A 20,245-nucleotide genomic window follows, 5' to 3' on the forward strand; every position below is an offset into this window, starting at 1 on the left:
CCAGCTTTGCTCCAAGCCTACATTATTCACTTTTGGGCCTGTTCAAGGGAAACTCTTTTAATCACCCAAGTGGATGTCCACTCGTTTAATACGTAATCTAAATAGTTATTAAGAAATTTGAAAAAAATGACGATCAATATGTAATATGTAACTCCATAAACATCCAAGTTAAAATTCAACTTCTACAAGTTGTAATTTATAGAGTGATATATTACATATTGATCTATTATGTTATTTTTAACTTTTTATAACTATTTATTTATCATGCAATAAACAGATAGACATCCACTTGGGTGATTAGAATCTGTCTTCCCTGTTTTAAGCCTATTTTTACCTAACTTTCAGCTCTATCACTTCCATTTCAGTCCATTTAGCTTTCGGGCCTACAGTTCGAGGATATTTGGGCCTAGTAGGCTTGGCCCAAAATGCAGGCCCACAGGTAACCTGCTGGTTCTAGAACTCGCCGGCCTCTCCCTTCTCCCTCCTCCCTTTTCCCTTCTCCCCAACACTCGCGCATCGCCCGCCCACACTAGGGTTTTTGATCCGCTTCGCCGCCGCCGCCGCCGCCGCCTCCTTCTCCTCCTCCTCCGCGGCCGTCACCGATCTCATCCGCCGCCGACGATGGTGGGGCTGGGCGCGATGCCGGGGTACGGGATCCAGTCCATGCTCAAGGAGGGGCACAAGCACCTCTCCGGCCTCGATGAGGCCGTCCTCAAGAACATCGACGCCTGCCGCGAGCTCTCCGCCATCACCCGCACCTCCCTCGGCCCCAACGGTGAGGCCCCCTTCCCTCTCCTTCCCCGCTCTGTGCTCCGGCGTCTTCGTTGCCCGCGTTTTGATCCGAGAAGTTTGGGATCTAGCGATGTGCCACGGCGGACTCGATCGATATATCAAATCTGGGGAGTGTCGCGCGCGTGATGTGGTGGTACGGTAGAAATGGTTAGGCTATGGCCCTTGTTGCTGCATCCACAGTGTGTTAATTATTTAGCTGCAGAAAAGATGAGCTTTTGTTTGTTCAACCCTTAGGTAATGAGGTTGAAGACAGTATTGTGATGAAGTCGTTAGTAGTGTTTCACATTTAGCTAATTTAATGGTGCAGAGAAAAGTTGTGGATCTTTTGGACACTAAAAAATTGTGGTGCCTGTCTTGCGGTTTTAGGTTGAGTTCAGTTAATTTTTCAGCGATTTATTGTTAGAGGCCAGCAGTAAACATGCTCCTGCGCTACATTTTTCTGTGATGTATAATATCTGACAGATTCATGTTAGTATCAGAAGCTAGTTTCTTAACAGCATCGCTGTTTTGTTTTGGTAGGAATGAATAAGATGGTCATTAACCATCTCGACAAGCTCTTTGTCACGAACGATGCTGCAACAATTGTGAATGAGCTCGAGGTCCAGCACCCTGCTGCTAAGATCCTGGTACTAGCTGGCAGGGCTCAGCAGGAGGAAATCGGTGATGGAGCTAACCTCACCATATCTTTTGCTGGTGAACTGCTTGAGAAGGCCGAGGAGCTTATCAGGATGGGGTTGCATCCAAGTGAGATCATCATTGGCTACACCAAGGCCATTAATAAGGTTACTTACCCTCCCGATTGAGCTGGCCTTATATTGATTAAAAAAACCTGTTGCCTGATGGCAGGCTAGTTATTCATGCATTTGCATCTGCAATGCGCAGACTGTTGAGATCTTGGAAGATCTTGTGGAGAAAGGTTCAGAGAACATGGATGTGAGGAACAAGGAGGAGGTTGTGTTGCTGATGAGATCTGCAGTTGCGAGCAAGCAATTCGGTCAGGAGGATATATTGTGCCCTCTTGTGGCTGATGTAAGACAATTCTTACCATCTTATGTGAGAGGGAGCTCATTTCTTAACAACTAATAGCTGGTTTTTTACCATGGATTTTCAGGCCTGTATGCAAGTCTGCCCGAAAAATCCTGCTAACTTCAACGTTGACAATGTTAGAGTTGCGAAACTACTTGGAGGTGGTTTGCACAACTCTTCTGTAGTCCGGGGGATGGTTCTGAAAAATGACGCTGTTGGGAGCATCAAAAGGGTGGAGAAGGCAAAGGTGACAACTAAATGTTACACTTAATTGGTGGTGTGTCTTTTGGCAGTCTGTTGATACATTATCTATTTTCGATTGATGATACTGTCATGCTTTTATAGTGAGGGCTGTTTCCACACTGTATACTATCATACATTAGGTGGTGTTAACATATATTTTCCTTTCTCATCCCTTTCATGGATGAAGCATATCATCACTTGGGATCAAATATTTGTTATTCTATTCTTTGTAGCTTCCCACCATAAAATCGATAGTAATAACTAAATAATTCATCTTTTTGAAATTTTGATTTGAGATATGATACTTATTTTTCTTTGTCATTTCACACTGATGATGTAAAGGATTTTCTCAAGGCTTGCTTGGTGGTTACATTTAATGGAATATATCTTGCTAACAAGCTTTGAAGGTAGCAGGGTTCTAAAATTTGGTAGTCAGTCTTCAATTGGTCTCCACCTAGTTATGATCATATGGCTTAATTAGGAATTGCATGATAACATTCTTCTTTCCTTGTATATGGCATAGTAGTAGCAAACCTTCTTTAGAATACCTGTGGCATTTTTACAGTTTTTTTGTTGATGTGCTCAATAATCTTACATATGGTACATGGTCAATTAGAAGCTGTACACCTACATTACAATAAACTGCAACCTTGTAGACCTATTCATGTATTCATGCACTGTATGCACATTGTAGTCTTAGCCAATCCAAGTTACATGATCTTCTCTATACAATGCCGGTCAATATCTGCTCTAATTTCTAAATCAATCAGATTGCAGTATTTGCTGGCGGTGTTGATACTTCTGCAACTGAAACCAAGGGAACTGTTTTGATACATTCTGCTGAGCAGGTATGTTCTTAATAAAGAAACATCGTTTTTTGGCCTAATTATCACGAACGTTTTACTGCAGTTAGTATAGTTCGAGTTTCAACTTTCAAGTTATGTGTTCTATTATATTACCCATTCTCATTTATAGACTAATCCATTACAGTGTTATCTTCTAATTATTATTTTGCTTTCTTTTGTTTATTTTTTGAACTTCTTTCCGTGTGTGTGCCTTTACACCTTTAAAAAAATACAAATTACCCCTTGAACTTCTTAATATTGATAAAACATCAAATCTAAATGGATAGCCACATATAAGTGAATATTCCCAATAGCAGAAAGGTGTTAACACATTTCATGAAAAAAATATTTTATTTTATTTTATCCGTAGCAAAGCATGGGCATTAAGCTAGTTTCCACTTATAATCTATTTTGTAGGTTGTAAAATACCAATGAGCCCTAGTTGCAATTATAACTCAATATCCTAGTATGTTCTGACCAGCACAGGGTTCTTGCTTCTGTAGTTTATCAAAAGCACTGTCTTCCACAAATATCTTCTGCAGAGTAGGCACTCATACTTGTACTGTTGTGCAGCTAGAAAACTATGCTAAGACTGAGGAAGCTAAGGTGGAGGAGCTTATCAAAGCTGTTGCTGACTCGGGTGCAAAGGTTATTGTCAGTGGAGCAGCAGTTGGCGACATGGCACTGCATTTCTGTGAGCGTTACAAGTCAGTTCTTTGCATCTTATGTGAATGGGCTTGATATGTTATATAATTCTCTCTTCTTCTTTTTTGCAACTTCTTATTTACATCTCAAAACTGAAAATATTATAAATACTCTACTCAACTGAAATCCTCAGATGGAAGTTCTAATGTTGATGTTGAAAGGTGTCTCAAAGTTGGGTCACTGTAATGATTATGATTAGGTTCTGTTTTACAGTAGTACTTACCATTCTATTTATTTGCAGGCTAATGGTTCTTAGAATCAGTTCAAAATTTGAACTGAGAAGATTTTGCCGTACTACAGGGTCCATTGCACTTGTAAGTTCTGATCTCAAGCTTTTGTTCAATTGCACAGTAGTATGTATATGCTGATGCATGTGCTCTTTCAAAAACAGTTGAAACTCAGCCGACCAAATGCGGATGAATTAGGATATGCAGACTCTGTTTCGGTGGAAGAGATCGGTGGTGCCCGAGTATGTTTCATGCCTCTGTTCCTTTCCAATAGACATGACTTCATTCTTCTTACCACGTTTAATTCTTTATAGGTAACTGTTGTCAAGAATGAAGAAGGTGGAAACTCAGTGGCTACGGTTGTCTTAAGAGGCAGCACCGATAGTATATTGGATGATCTTGAAAGAGCTGTTGATGATGGTGTGAATACTTACAAGGTATGACTGTAAATCAACTTCCTGTCATTGTTTTGGAACATACATGCTACTCTTATTTAATTAGCTAACAGGTTACCTGACTGTTGGTGTTTATACAGTCAATGTGCAGGGATAGTCGGATTATTCCTGGAGCTGCTGCAACAGAAATAGAATTGGCAAGGAGATTGAAGGAATTTTCTCTGAAGGAAACAGGGTAAGTATATTTGTTAGACAAAATTTTCATGTGTGGAACATGATGATAAAAATATGTTCCATTTTTTACTACTTTTGGTCTGACAAACTTTTGTTGTTTCCAGTCGACTGTCAATAAATATAATAAGCCCTATTGCTAATGTTCTCCTGTAATATTTGAATTAAACTATCTGAAGTCCAGGTGCAGCTTACTTATATATTGAGGTGTCCATACTGCCTAACCCATCTGGATTTTTTTTAAAAAAAATGAATTCGCTTGTAGTTTTCTAGAGTTTTATACGTCAGTATGCCTGATACATTTGATTCATGAGCATCTGTTTATGTACCTTGGTTTATGATGTTCATTGTCCTTAGTATATACATTGTTGCTTTTTGCTTCCTATATTGATAGTTAACAATTATGCAGGTTGGACCAGTATGCCATTGCAAAATTTGCTGAAAGTTTTGAAATGGTTCCAAGAACCCTGGCTGAAAATGCTGGGCTTAGTGCTATGGAGATAATATCTTCCCTTTATGCTGAACATGCTGGTGGGAATACGAAAGTTGGTATTGACTTGGAAGAAGGTGGTTGCAAGGATGTCTCAATCATGAAAATATGGGACCTTTATGTTACAAAGTAAGTCATATGCCATAACCTTCCAGTATGGCATAATAGGTGCACGTACTGTATGGGAAGCACGCTGTTTTTTACTTTTCGTGATACCCATGTATTCATTTTTTTTATTATTTGCATGTTTACTGGCGAGACTTAAGCAAGTTGGCCAACCTCATATCATGTGTGTTCTTTTCTCTCATCAGGTTATTCGCTCTAAAATACTCTGCGGATGCTGCATGTACTGTACTGCGGGTTGACCAGGTAAGAGCAATCTTGTACTGTTGGCTGTGTTAAAAATGAAGTGAAATCGTTTCATCATTCCCATATGCTAATGCTTGTGCACATGAATTATGCAGATCATCATGGCAAAGCCAGCAGGAGGGCCAAGGAGAGATGCTCAGCCTGGAATGGACGAAGATTAGTTTGCTACCGTGCTATATTTTCCATGTTTACCGTGTTCTGAGGTTTCTCCGAAGTAGACCTCTTTTTTATCTTATTTATAAGTTTGGTTCAGTAGGAAGATTTTGGTGCCTGGACAGCACGTTTGGGTGGGGGCTGCATGGTTGAGCTGATTTTCTGCGGGGTATGTGTTTGTGAGTTTGTCTCGGTGTATTATTATCATGCCAATGTATCAAAATGGTTAGCTCTAAAAAGGATTTGTTCTTTCAGATTTGTATGCCGAAGTATCTTTTTTCTTTGTTGCGCTGAACTCTTTTTTGTTCTACGGTATGATGAATCACTTACGCTTGTATTTTTGCGACAGAGGTACTATGTGCTACGATGACGCATCTGCAGTTTGTCATTTCTTGAACATTACACTTCATAACCGATTCAATGTCTAATAATCAGATCTTTGCTCATGGGTCGTTTAATATAAGTCTTCTCCGTAAAAAAAAAAGATCTACTTATAGGGACACTTTATCTAGATTTATCATCAGAAGTTATTTTTAGAACGAAGGGTGTATGCATTGCCTATTCTGCCTCTGTTTGGCTTTTAATCTCCAACATTTTATGGCACCTTCAAACCATGGATGCATCTCTGTTACACCTTCCCAATCCATATTTTTTGAAAACAAGAAATGACACTACATAAAACACGGTAGTGAAATAGAATGCTTCTCCATTCCATTTTCACATACCATGGGCCAGCAGAGCAGGCCCTCATATCTTGGGAGGATTTTTTTTTCAAATACAATAAAATAATTCTTTATACTTCATTTATTTTATATCATAAGGCGTTTTACATTTGTTAAGTCAGATATTTAAAATTTGATTACTTTTATAAAATTAAATGTGGCAACATCTGCACAAAAGAGAAAATAAGAGGGAAAATATCTCATGCTAGGGGAAACACCATTAATATAATGGTGAAATGGTGGGTGGTTGACTTTAATCACCAGGATTTAAATCCTGGTAACCACAGATATTACGTACACGCTAGTATGATGTCAACAAGATTTTAGCGGTTTATGTCTCTTTGAGTGTGTGTTAGGAAACATCTTTGGTGATATTTTGGTGTGATGTTGCATATATAGTGTGTGCACTTGTGCATCTTCCATGCAATTCAAAAAAAAAAAACATCCCATGCAAACCTTGCTGCTTTGACAATCTTATTATTGCCAATGTATGGTGTACATGCGTGTACGTCCACAGTGTAATATAAACATCTCATATTAGGCTTGACAATGTTATCAGGCTCTTATTATTCACCACAGAATTAACACGCATTTTAACAGTATTTTTCGTCATTGATCTCCCCTCCTCCGGTGTGGAGGCGCTCCACCAGCTCGTCGAAGTACTGCTCCTGCCGTCGCTGATCCCCAACCGCTTCCTTCATTTTCCTGGCGTTTTCGCCGAACACCTTGCGTTCATCCTCCACCATGACGCGCCGCACCGCCGCGGCGACGTCGTGCCGGCCGAACGAGCCCTCGTCGTCGTCCTCCCTGGCGACCTCCACGCCGACGCCCCTCTCCGCCATCGCCCGCGCGACGAGGCCCTGGTCGACGACGAACGGCAGCATCACCAGCGGGTGGCCGAACACGAGGCTCTCGATGGTGGAGCCCCAGCCGCAGTGCGTCAGGAACGCGCCCACCGCGGCGTGCGCGAGCACCTCCACCTGCGGCACCCACCCCGTCCACACCACGCCGCGCCCGCGCGTCCGCTCCTCGAACCCGTCGGGGAGGAGCTCGTCGGCGTCGGCGGCGGAGGCGTGGCTCAGCGTTCCCGCCGCCGGTTTCCGGAGCGCCCACAGGAAGCGCACGCCAGCGAGCTCCAGCCCCAGTGCGAGCTCCTGCAGGTAGCAATGCAAGCAGGTTGACCAGCGAATTCAATTATAGGTCAAATAAATAATAATTTATAGGTTTTCATGTAGTGGCTTATCTTGTCACATCTAAGATATATAAGTGGGTTGATATATAAAATTAATAGATCATCCGCAAGTCAAACCCATAGGCTATACACTAATTTTGTCTTTAAACGGGTTCGTTGACAAGCCTACTTGCACCCCTACCTGCAGGTTCTTTGCCGTCACCGGCGCCTCGCTCCCCAGCGCCACGTAGATGACCGACTTGGTCGGCTGCTCGTCGAGCCACCGGAGCGTCTCGGCACGGTCAGCTGAGCTTCCGCCGTCGACGTCGTCGTCGTCGGCGGCGGCGAGGTCGGGCGGCGGCGTCAGAAGGATCCCGGCTGGGACGGCGGGCCGACGGAAGAGGTCGATGAGGAGGGCTAGCACCCCAGGCTCGACCTCGTCGCAGCTCCGGTAGATGGTGAAGCGGCAGCTCTCGATGGTGCGCCACATGCGCTCAATGTCGGACACGCCGGAGGCGTTGGGCCGGAAGGCGCCGACGACCCACCTCGCCTCGTTGCGGCGGTACGCCATGGCGGAAGGTGGAGGGAACCACCTCGGCGGCGCGGTGAAGTCCAGCGGCGCGCGCGGGTGCGCGGCGTTCGCCCACCTCGGCCCCAGAAACGCGATCGCCGCGGCCTGCACGATCAGGAACACGGCGCACGGCACCTGCATGCACCGCCATGCGCGCGCGCGCCAGGTGTTCGATCAAATACTCAAGACAAAAATACTGAAACGTGCGAGCGCGCGTGCGTACATTGTGCTCGGCGGCGATGGGCGGGAGCCAGTGGTAGGCGAAGTCGATTATGATCCAATCCGGCTTCCTCCCACCGGCGGCGACGAGATCCGCCATGAACGCGGCGAACGGGGCGGCGAGGCCGTCGCACGCCTTCTTGATGAGCTCGTCGTTCCCCGGCGGCACGTCGGCCGTCGACTCGGCTCCCTCCGGCAGCCCGTCCACCGGCGGCATCGGCAGCGACACGAACCGGAGACGCGCAGACAAGCCCGCCGGCACCGGCGGGAGCCTGGACACGTTCCGCGGCGTGGAGACGAACGTGACGTCGTGGCCCCTCGCCGCCAGCCTCTTGGACAGCTCGAGGTAGGGGATCATGTGCCCGAACGCCAGCCACGGGAACACCACCACGTCGAGCCCGCCGCCGCCGCCGTCTCCCATCGTGCCGGCCGGTGCAACGGCGGCGTCGCGGCCGGAGCAGCTAGAGCAAACTGGTTCTCCAATGGCGAGGTAGCAACGCGTGTCCGTGTGTGTCGTGGGCGTCCATAATTTTAAGGAGCTTTCAGCTTTGTCGCGCGTCATTCTAAGGTGCAACGTTGCAGCTCGCGCTCCTCGTGCGCGGATTTTAAAATTCTAGAAATCCTTGTTGGCTCCCAAGTAAACATCATCTGGGATGTGATCAAGTCGCAACAACTTTTGAGTACAATGATAATTGTAGCTATAAATTTGTCTCGTGATGTAGTCTCACGGCAAATAAGTGTACTGTAGCTTTTTTTTTTTTAAATTGGAACCATGCTATTATAATTTTGCAAAGTTTGAGATATACCATCGATATCTCAATAACATGTAGGACTACCAATTTTTGGGTTGAAATACTTATCACGTTATGATCTGACCAATCAAAATTTGTTGATGATCCAAGCTGAAATTATATTGATCAACATTGACAGGTAGTTAAAACTGGAGGAAGCAGTCTAACTTACAAGTCACTGCGCAGAAACAATGATTATTCATACTCTCGTCAATCATAGATGGAAATGTTATCTCTGTCGGAAATGCTGTTGGGCGATCGATCGCCCTGGGGATGGGGTGGCGATCACCTCCCCCCTCCCTCCCTCCACCTGGTTTCCTTTTTTTGGTACCGCATTACTTTCCTATTTTAGTAAATTTATACACCTAAAGTTTATATACCTCAAGTTTACATATATAAAGTTTAGAGACCAAAAGTTTATAAGTCAAAAGTTTATATATCCGATTCAAATTTAAATTTGAATTCAAATATTTTTTTATATATAGTATTTCTATACTCTAAAGTTTATACACCTAAAGTTTATAGACCTAAAGTTTATAAGTCAAAAGTTTATATACCAGTTTCAAATTTGAATTTGAATTATATCCGATTCAAATTTGAATTTGAATTCAAATATTTTCTATATATAGTATTTCTATGCATCTAAAGTTTATACACCTAAAGTTTATAGACCCAAAGTTTGTAAGTCAAAAGTTTATATACCCGATTCAAATTTGAATTTGAATTCAAATTTTTTATATATAGTATTTCTTTACATAAATTTTTCTAACTTTTATTTTTTTTTAAAAAAAATTGTGGTTTACTGTAGTAGGGAAGAGAGGGGGAGAAGAGGGACGTACGTATAGGGGGAGCGGGTGCGGGTGATCGTTCCCAGCGATCACCCGCGCATTAGCAGTCCCCTATCTCTGTTTGTCAGTTTATGGGCTGCTATTACAATTTCTCACCACTCAAATATACTCCTCTCTATCTCATAAAAATCCAATTCTAAGAATAAATATGAGCATATATTGTGTCCAGATTCATCTCGAAGATTGGATTCTTTTTTTGACAGAGAGAGTATAAGTGTAATCTCTATTTATGGGACGCTATTAGAAGTTTGAATAATTATTGTAAGGCTACCACCGAAGTATTAAAAAATATCACCAGAACTGTTATTCGAGTGACATACTTGTAAAAGTGAAAAAAATAGTGGTAAAATTGTAAATGTCCCTATTCTCTTTTGTTCAGCAACTCAAGATACAAGCGGCCCGCCCAGCCCGTTTGAAGACGACGTGAGCACAAAGCAAAACGGAGGCCCATGTGAAGACGACGGAGTGGGCTGATGGCTTCGAGATGAGATAAGGCCTCGGCCCACGCATTTAAGCCATGCGAACTATTTCTAATTTTTAGTTTAAACCATTTTCTCCCTTGTTGTTTTCGCGGCCAACTGTCAATCACTTTAGCTGTTTCACTCGAAGGATCTCTTCCCTTAGGGCATGTACAATGGTAGCCACAAGTAACTATGGTCTCAAGACGCCACGTAGGATAGAACCACACAAAGGTCACACTACCCACAGTGAAAGCCACTCCAAAACGTTTTTGCATGTCAGCCCCTATCTATTTATATGTCAGCCCTTGTATTATCAAACCTATTGAAACTTTATATTTTGAACCCTATAGTAACCAAAAGAAGTATATGTATACCCCTAAACAACTTGGGACCCACTGTCAGCCTCTTCCCATCCCCCTCTCTTTTTTATTCCACTCTCTCTCTCTCTCTTCGACTTCTTCTCCACCGACGCTCTTTCCTCTCCCCTCCTCCCCTCGCCACCCACCACTCCGGCGGCAGATCGGCGTCGCTCGAGCTTTGGCGGCGGCGGATCTAGCGGCAGCGAGGAGCAGCGGTGGCGGCGGCAGCGGGGAGCAGCGGTGGCAGCGGCGGGGAGCAGCGGTGAGGGCGGCTGGCTTGACGCCACCGTCTTCCTCCCCCCACGACGGCGCGCTCGCCGGATCCGGGCGTGGGCTCACCGGATCTAGCGGCGGTGGCCACAACGCGGCGGTGATTCCTCGACGTTGCCGTCCTCCTCCACCCACGATGGCGTGGACACAAGCTTGGCGACGGCGAGCTTGCCGGATCCAGGCGCGGGCTCGCCGGAACCGACGGCAGGGAAGCGGCGGCGGCGGTGGCGGATCCGTCGGCAGGGAGCAGCGAAGACGGCGAAGCGGCGACGGCGGATCTGGCGGCGGCGGGGAGCAGCGACGACAACCACGGCGGCTGCGGCAGATCTTGTGAGGCGACGACGACCACGGCACGGGGGGACCGGATGAGGCAACGTGCGGGGCTCCGACTCCTCCAACACGAAGCTTCGGCCTGTGGCTTTGCAGCTCCCGAGCCCAAGCGCGACGCTTGCACCAGTTTCTCTACAAGCTCACTGACAGCCTGCGAGACCACCCAAACTCATGACAGCTCGGCTCAGCTCCGACGTGGACCTGCGAGACCACAGGCTAGGGTCATGCGTTGTACATGGCCTTAGGTTCCAGTCAGCTGGATCTGCATGATGCGGGTCGAATTTAAGGCTACATGACTAAAAACAAGAGTTTGGTCATGGCAATTTATTCGATAGTTTATAGTTGGATCACACTCAATTTATTATATGTATACTTAATTTGCTGGACCACTACTATTATAGTAACTACATCCTCTAATTAAAATATTAACCTTAGCTTCGAAAGGTCTTATCTTTTTGTTTATACTTATGCTTATAAAAAAAATAAATTTTCAACCTTAAAATTAAAGGTAAATTTGGGATTTTTTTAATCAAAGTTTATTTTTCACATGTATAGAAAAGTTTTATTCACATACTTCCTCTGTTTCACAATGTAAGACTTTATATATATATATATATATATATATATATATATATATATATATATATATATATATATATATATATATATATATATATATATATATATATATATATATATAGTAAAGTGTATTGGCGGTCCTTAAACTTGTAGGGTTGTGTCATATAGGTCCCTAAACTCTCAAAATACATATCCAGATCCAGAACTTGTCAAAGTGACAAATTGACACATCCCCTCTAGAATCCTACGTGGCGCTGACGTGGCAATGCCACATGGACGTGACGTGTCCTTTTTTTTTCTTCTTCTTCTTTTCTTTTTCGGTTTCTTCTCATACTTCTTTTTTTCCTTTTTTTTCTGCATGGGTCACAAAGAAAGGAGAAGAAAGGGGAAAAAAGAGAAGAAAAAGAAAAAGGAAAAAACTTAAATGGGTCCCATTTATCAGTCAAAATAATACCATGTCATGTCCGTGTAGCATGCTACATCAATGCCACGTAGGATCCTGAAGGGGTTGTGTCGATTTGGGACCTAGATAACACACTATAACAAGTTCTGGGACTTGGATATGCATTTTGATAGTTTAGGGACCTAGATGACATACACTTACAAGTTTAAGGACCGCCTGTACACTTTTCTCATATATATATATATAATCATTAACTTCTAAATAAATATGAGCAATACTAGAAAGTTTTACAATCTAAAACGGAGGGAGTATTATTTTTTCGTTTGTAAATATGTTGAGGATGAGCCAGATTGTACAACATAAAAATTTATGCTAGACTTGTTAGTACTATCGCTAAAATGCAGCCACGCCCAGCAGCCAGCACTACAAGCGTGCAAGCCCTATACCGTGATAGACCAGCAATGTGATATTCTTTGACTTTATAAAACCAACGGCATAAATAGTGTACAAACATTTTCTTTTTCTGTAAGAAGAAAAAGTGAAAACCCAAACACTGAAAGACACCCGATCCCTCTGGAAACAAAACGACGAAACCCTGACGCGACTGTCGGCCGTGGCCCCACCGCCCACACCCCCATCTCCGCTCCACGTGGAGTCCAGCTGGTTCATCCTCCCCCGCGCATCACATCCACTTGATGACACCCACGCTACACGTGGACCCCCACTCCGGGTCAAGATCCACTACGTACCCCACCCCCTCCCACTGACGTCTGGGGCCCACGCACCTGGCCCCACCCGTCAGTGTGATGGCCCGCCCCCGTCGCGTGCGATAGATACGACCGATGCGAGGCGAGAAGAGTTCGAGTTCGAGCGCGAGAGAGCACGATACGAAACGAACACGCGGAGAGAGAGAGAGAGAGAGAGAGGAGGAGGAGGAGACGACGCGGCGATCGGCGAGACCGGAATCCGGCGGCGACGCCACCCATCTCCCCCGCCGCCGTTGGCCGCGGCTAGAAGTAGTGGGGGGGGGGGGGGGGGCTCGCCGGCGCGCGGGCATCGGCATCGGCGTGAGTAGATCGTATCGTGCGAGTGGTGGATCGGAGGAGGGTGATCGCGATTTGTGAGGAGGGGGGGGGGGGGGGGTTGGGATTTGGATTTGGATCGTGGGGATCAGGGGGAGGAGGAGATGGGGGTGCTGTCGAGGCCGGAGGAGGTGTTGCCGCTGGTGAAGCTGCGGGTGGCGGCGGGGCGGATCAAGCGGCAGATCCCGCCGGAGGAGCACTGGGCCTTCGCCTACACCATGCTGCAGAGGGTCTCCCGGAGCTTCGCGCTCGTCATCCAGCAGCTCGGCCCCGACCTCCGCAATGCCGTCAGTATCCACCACCTGTTCCTCCTCCTCCCCCTCCTCCCATCTGCTGTTCCCGAATTCTCATGTGTTTTTACGGTCTCCCGTGCTCGAGGAGATTCTGATGGCCGTTGTGCTGATTCCGCAGGTGTGCATCTTCTATCTCGTGCTCCGAGCCCTCGACACTGTTGGTCAGCAATTTCTCTGAACTACTTTGTACTTTTCAATTGCTTTTTGACTTTACCACGATTTGGTGATTTGGTGAATTTTTCTTTTCAAACAAAGTGGTTTGTGGCGCCTTTTGAATTATTGAATTACCCATGGTTTTTGTGTTTTCCTTTATCGACTTACATACTATGTTTTTTTTTTTCATGGGTGCGTGCAGAGGACGACACTAGCATTCCTGCCGCGGTGAAGGTGCCGATCCTTAAGGAATTCCATCGGCATATCTACAACCGCGACTGGCATTATTCATGTACGGTATCGCTCCACTAAATATGCTGTTCTCAGGCTGAGCAGGATGGCGGCTTTTTTGTGTTTTGTTAATCGGAGTTTGATTGGTTTGATGTGACCTTGCAGGTGGAACAAAAGACTACAAATTACTGATGGATAAGTTTCGCCTTGTCTCCACGGCTTTCTTGGAGCTTGGTCAAGGGTAAATTCAGTTCCGAGTCTTCTGAATGTTTTCCTTGTCTGACTTTTCTTGGTTCCTAGTACTTCGCGACTTGACATCTTTGAGGCTTCTCATATATTGGCGTTTTCTCAAATTCTTTGGACGCATGCCATTTCTCAAATTGTATATTGGCGTAGTCTCAAATTCTTTGGACGCGTCAGTCCAGATATTCATATCCATGAAACTACTTCAAGACTTTTCTACATAATGTGGCGTTCACTTGGTAGTAGTAGCTAGCTGAGAAACCATCCTGCATGGTCAGACTCAAATGGTGAAATAAAAAGCTGATCATGATATTTACACAGTAAGATGATTTGTACGATGATAATTGCTATGAATTAGCAAACAAGCATCCTACAGAAAAACAGGGGACTACACAAACTTGAACGGCAGTTATATTCGTGAACCCTATGAACCGTGTTCTTTTGATTGTTTTTGTTAGAACTTCTTCAATCCTGTTAATGTTAAGTATTCTTCACACTCGATTATATTTGGTCATATTTATATTATTTCGACGAGGAGCAGACCAAATTTTGTTGGAATAACGGAGAGCATGTGTTCAGCCGTTTCTGAATGTAAAATTGCATTTTACTTTGGTTGCCCATATCCCCGGATACTTGCATCACTCAATATTCTGATATACTCTTTTCTTTCTTAGTTATCAAGAGGCAATTGAAGAAATCACTAGGCTAATGGGAGCAGGAATGGCAAAATTTATCTGCAAGGAGGTATGTTGTTAATATAGCCATCAAAACATCTAAGCAAACATAATTTTGAAATAAATGTTTTGGTGCAATGTTCTTAACATAAGGAGATCACAAGGTCATTTTATTCAAAAACCAGTATTTAATTTTAGTGTGAGGCGATGACCTTGTACTCTTTTTTTTTTTCTGGTTTCCATATCAGCAGTAGATGGTAAGGCCTATGTCTCATCACTTATTAGAAATGTCTGCCCTGTATATGGTACTATCCGTGCATATTCTTTTCTGGCTCAAAAAATAGGGTACAGTCCATGGTGTGTTTCGGTAACTTCATGCTTGGTAGGAGTGTTACTGTGAATTTTGACCAAAGAGAATGACAAAAGCCTGTGTGCTTGTGTCCATATACTTTTCCACGCTATTCCTAAGTCCTAAGGTATCTAGTGAATAGCCAGTGGCCACTATATATCGTGCTTAAAAGAACAAATGTTTTTACTGGTATTCAAGTGATGACCAAAGGCTATAACAGATGGTCATATGCTTCATGCAACCTTGACATGCTTTTATGCCTTCTTTTCAGTTCCATGTCCAGTTTTTGGCTGTCCTATCAGTAAGTGGTTGTACTTTTGGTTTCCTCCATATGAAAGATGTTATCTACCTTGTGGCCATTTGTAGTCTCACAGAATATACTATGAAATGCCTGATCTGAAACAATAACAAAGACACAATATTCTCTTCAAAATTGTGATAAATCTTTTCGATGGTATCTAGTGTCCACCCTCAATTGGCTACATTATTACGTGGATCTGAACTTTATTAGATTCCCTCATATTTCCATGGGATATGCTTAGACATGTTTTAGTTGCATCTAGTAAAATTAGGGAGTAAACGATTAATTGCAATATAGTTTGTCATTAGTTTTCAAGAACAAAAAGGAGTTTGTAGCATATGTATTGATGAAATGCTGATTTAATACTGTTTTTAACTAACATGAAACAACTTTGTTTACATAGGTTGAAACTGTTGATGACTACAATGAGTACTGTCACTATGTAGCAGGGCTAGTGGGGTATGGGCTTTCCAGGCTCTTTCATGCTGGTGGGACGGAAGATCTGGCTTCAGATTCACTTTCAAATTCAATGGGCTTGTTTCTGCAGGTTTTTTGTTGATTTTGTTGAATCAGTTATGTGCACTTACAGTTTCTAATTGTTGTTAGTAACCAATATCTGGACTTACACTGCAGAAAATCAATATAATTAGGGATTATTTGGAGGACATAAACGAGATACCAAAGTCACGTATGTTCTGGCCTCGAGAAATATGGAGTAAATATGTCAATAAACTCGAGGTATACTGTCCATGTATCTTCTTTTTTCTTACTGAGTACTACCTCCGTCCCAAAATACTTGTCGTTCTAGGTTATTTAGCATGTACTAAGGTTTGAAGACAAAGACTATAATACCCCTTAATTAATAATGCATAGTTGGATGTGGAATGATGGTTGGGGGTATAATGGGGAGAAATTTGAATTGGAAGTGGTTGATATGACAAGTAGTATTTTAAAGTGACAACTATTTTGGGACAAGTATTGTGGGACGGAGGAAGTAGCTTTAAATTTATTCGAAATGATTAAATTGTCACCACAATTGACAAGAGATGCCATTTGAAGTGTTAAATCCAACTGTCAATAACCAAATAATATAAATTCATTTATTATGCTGGAAAGTCCACTACAGTTTTATCTATTTTCTGTGTGTAATAATACACATTTTTTTATAAAATCAGGATTTGAAATACGAGGAAAATTCAGAAAAGGCAGTTCAGTGTTTGAATGATATGGTGACTAACGCTCTGTCTCATGCTGAAGACTGCCTCCAATACATGTCAGCATTGAAGGATCATGCCATTTTCCGTTTTTGTGCAATACCTCAGGTATATGTTAATCTTTTATAGTACCAAATTTTTGAACCAATGCAAATTGTGCCAGTCTGTGTCAAATATTAACAGTTTATGATATTCTCTTGTGCTTGCTTGCAGTATATAATGATAACTTTTATATTGGCCATGAAGTTTAGTTAAGCTATTGCTAGTGTACACCTATTGCTAGTGTACACGTCTAGGAAATTTTACTCTTTTTTTTAAAATATCTGTATGTAATGCTGATTGTAATGCCTAGGGTCCAGGTATGGATCTAAGCCCAACTCATCTACTTGAACCACACATCTGAGTGACGGTTAACCGGGAATTTATTCTACCAGACTACTACTTATAAGCTGGTGCACATGGAGCCAGCTAGCCGAGGTGGTACTGAGCAAGCGTTTTCAGGCTATGCTAGCTAGCGTACTCTTCTGCTATCGATGAAACCGAAAGAAAATACCAGTGCTCTTTCATATAGATCGAGATGCAGTAAGACAGGCTTTCTCGAAGTAGGGTTGTACCATTAGAAATAGTTAGGCTAGGTCCTTGACCCCTACCTTTTCTGAGATTCATGGAATCATCACATTAATTACGCACGAATCAGAATGGGGCCTATCTATATTCCAAGTAGTACCCCTCGTCCAGTGAAGTCATGAGGCTAGCCCCCCTGAATGAAGTAGCGGAGCCCTCTGCCCACAACGCTTTAGCTAATACACAGAAATGCATACCTTTATTTTTCTGTAATTCAATGACTGCATGCATTGCTCGGTGAATGTGAAGAACTAGGCTGTTGTCGCGGCAATAATGAGGCAATCTAAAAAACTAGCTACAGGCTTGCTTGCTGCTGCTGCTGCTCCTGCTCCTGCTCCTGCATTTGCTGTCGTGTTTACTAGCTAGCGCTATTGCTGCTGTGCTCACATGTGGCCCAAGGCCAGATGGCTGTTCTGCTTGCTGCTCACTTGCGCCTACGCTAACTAGCTTGCTCATTGCTGCCTGCTTACTTGCTCTTCTTCTCTATCTTTTCCCCTTCATCTCTATTTTTTTCCTAATTATTCTGGGGCGTCACAGACTCACAGTAATTTACTGCTATAGCAAATCTTTGTACCATATCTGTGGTAAAGAGGAGCCAGCTATTTGAATTGGTTTGTTTATTAGTTCATGTTTGATCACTGTTGACATGCTAAATCTTGGGCCAATGATAGTTGATATTTGTTGGCAGTTGGGTAGCATTCCTCGTTGGTTGAAGCTGTTAATTGACCTAACATTTTGTGTTTGAGTATTATACACTTCTATTCTTGTAATATGTTTGGTATGTATTATTTTGGAACAAACTTTAGGATACTAATACATCATTCCATCTTTTCAGATAATGGCAATTGGGACATGTGCTATTTGCTACAATAATGTGAATGTCTTTAGAGGAGTTGTTAAGATGAGGCGTGGTAAGATTACATAAGACATACTAAGTAAATTCAAATTGCAGTAACCTCTCTTTACTTTGAGGAGAATAGTTATTTTATCTCCATGACCACCTTGTCAGAGTTTGCTTAATGGAATTCAATATGGATAGGCTATCCGGTTCTCTTCTTTTGTATGGTTAATTTAAGAGTAATTGTATTTATTTACTCAGTTGTCAGAAATTGATCAATGTGCAACAATAATCCTATTGGTTACACAATGGAGTGCTCCTGTGTTCATTGTCACAAGTTGGCATCATTGTAACTTGTGTCAGTTTTGTTGATTAGTGTATCATAAGATTTCACCACTTCATTGCTGGCATTTCTTTGTCCCTTTTGGTTTAGACAAAGAATGGTGATTTGTTGAGTAAGATGACTAGATGAGTATCTTTAGAATTATTGTATGCTTTGTTTTTTGGGCACATGGCTCCATATCTCAGTAGAACAGCTATAATTTAGTTAGCAGAAGGTGCAACTATAATTTATATATATTTATCACTGAATTTGCATAGTAGTAATAATTTCCTTAAGCAACTTTATTTTGTTTTGTCACCTTTATCTATTATAAACTAAGTACATCTGCTCCAGTCTCTAGTTACCTTTATGTTCTCTCACCTCAGGAAATTAACATGTTCTCTCAGGGCTCACTGCACGAGTAATTGATGAGACAAACACAATGTCAGATGTCTATACTGCTTTCTATGAGTTCTCTTCGCTGATAGAATCGAAGGTAAGGACCATGATCTTTGCTACCATGAATGTAGGGTGGCTGTCGCTCATTTCTTCCATATAGATAATAAGACACTCAAATATTTCATTTTTTACAATAGATTGCTATCCATCAATTGTATTGCACAAAAATCTTCACTCAGTATAATTATTTTTTGTTAATATGTAAACATTTCTTTTGAACTTGTTCTTTGAGCCACTTTTGCATTAAATGTTGTGTTGATTTAAGGATCATGAAATTATTTTAGTCTTCAGCAGAATGTTCTAAACAGCAAATATAGGATGTGCACTGTTATTTCTGGCCTTCAAAGGCTACCTTAGTTGTCCTGCTCAAGAGTGTATGATGTTTTACCCACATGTCCAGATTGATAATAATGATCCAAATGCTTCCCTAACGCGGAAACGTGTTGATGCGATAAAGAGAACCTGCAAGTCATCTTGCTCACTAAAGAGAAGGTTTGTTGGTTGATTCTGATTTAGTGTTCCATTTATTTCTGTTGGCATTTCTCATCCCTACCGATCATCTTAATTATGCAGGGGATACGATTTGGAGAAGTCAAAGTACAACTCCATGCTGGTGAGAATAATATATAAACCTTAAATCCTTTTAGTGATTCTGTTTCTATTTATCTTTCTCAAACTGTTTCTGTGACTTGCTCAGATAATGGTTGTACTTCTGTTGGTGGCTATTGTTTTGGGCATGATATATGCCAAGTGATTCGTCCTAGGTGGTCCATTGCCCTCAACTAGACAATCTATGCGCATCAGGTATGTCAAATGGTTTCAACAATTTTACCTGTTCTATTTCGTTTTAAAATTTGAAACAGGGAAGGGCCTGCTGAATTTGATCATGAAGTGAATTTGATATCCAGATTTCTTATCAGCGCCAACTCCAAAGCACATGCAGCAATTATAAGTACTGACTGACTGCAAGAATAGACTGTACTTCTATGAAGTTGGATCTCTTCACCTATCTGTTCACCCTAAACCTTTTCATGGTTTATAAGAATGCGGGTTGTTTCTTGCAAAATTTTGGGTAGAATGGTGCAAAAAAGAATTTGTTCGATAATGAAGATAGCTGTGGTTTTGTTAGCTTGTGTTATATTGATGTAATTTAAGATCATGCGAGTGTTTATTTTCCCGGCGACATTCTTTTGTTTATTCATTATATGCAGTATCCATTTATCTTGGCTCTCACCTGCCTGATGAAAAACATGTATGTTTAT

At 42.7% G+C, this 20,245-nt stretch overlaps 3 protein-coding genes across 3 annotated transcripts; 2 read left to right on the forward strand and 1 right to left on the reverse strand.

The window, feature by feature from the left end:
* Window positions 1-486: 486 nt before the first annotated feature.
* LOC4334490 (T-complex protein 1 subunit theta) lies at window positions 487-5,738 on the forward strand. The gene is made up of 13 exons (XM_015775056.3): window positions 487-775; window positions 1,312-1,574; window positions 1,675-1,821; window positions 1,904-2,065; window positions 2,832-2,909; window positions 3,480-3,613; window positions 3,853-3,925; window positions 4,003-4,080; window positions 4,153-4,275; window positions 4,374-4,468; window positions 4,874-5,083; window positions 5,266-5,323; window positions 5,419-5,738. Exons 1-13 carry the CDS (start codon window positions 622-624, stop codon window positions 5,482-5,484), a joined length of 1,641 nt encoding a protein of 546 aa, XP_015630542.1. The 5' UTR covers window positions 487-621; the 3' UTR covers window positions 5,485-5,738.
* Window positions 5,739-6,659: 921 nt separating this feature from the next.
* On the reverse strand, window positions 6,660-8,736 carry LOC4334491 (putative UDP-rhamnose:rhamnosyltransferase 1). Its single transcript, XM_015775057.3, has 3 exons — window positions 8,164-8,736; window positions 7,572-8,075; window positions 6,660-7,352 (listed from the first exon to the last, which is right to left on the reverse strand). Exons 1-3 carry the CDS (start codon window positions 8,719-8,721, stop codon window positions 6,792-6,794), a joined length of 1,623 nt encoding a protein of 540 aa, XP_015630543.2. The 5' UTR covers window positions 8,722-8,736; the 3' UTR covers window positions 6,660-6,791.
* Window positions 8,737-13,093: 4,357 nt separating this feature from the next.
* LOC4334492 (squalene synthase) lies at window positions 13,094-20,216 on the forward strand. The gene is given in 14 exon segments (NM_001418847.1): window positions 13,094-13,569; window positions 13,694-13,736; window positions 13,931-14,020; window positions 14,125-14,200; window positions 14,877-14,946; window positions 15,930-16,073; window positions 16,160-16,264; window positions 16,702-16,848; window positions 18,200-18,275; window positions 18,932-19,020; window positions 19,384-19,475; window positions 19,557-19,596; window positions 19,681-19,787; window positions 19,892-20,216. Coding segments are annotated over 13 exon segments (1,212 nt in total). The 5' UTR covers window positions 13,094-13,386; the 3' UTR covers window positions 19,738-19,787; window positions 19,892-20,216.
* The last annotated feature ends 29 nt before the right edge of the window (window positions 20,217-20,245 follow it).

The sequence above is a fragment of the Oryza sativa genome, chromosome 3 (genome assembly GCF_034140825.1).
Source record: "Oryza sativa Japonica Group chromosome 3, ASM3414082v1".
NCBI lineage: Eukaryota > Viridiplantae > Streptophyta > Magnoliopsida > Poales > Poaceae > Oryza > Oryza sativa.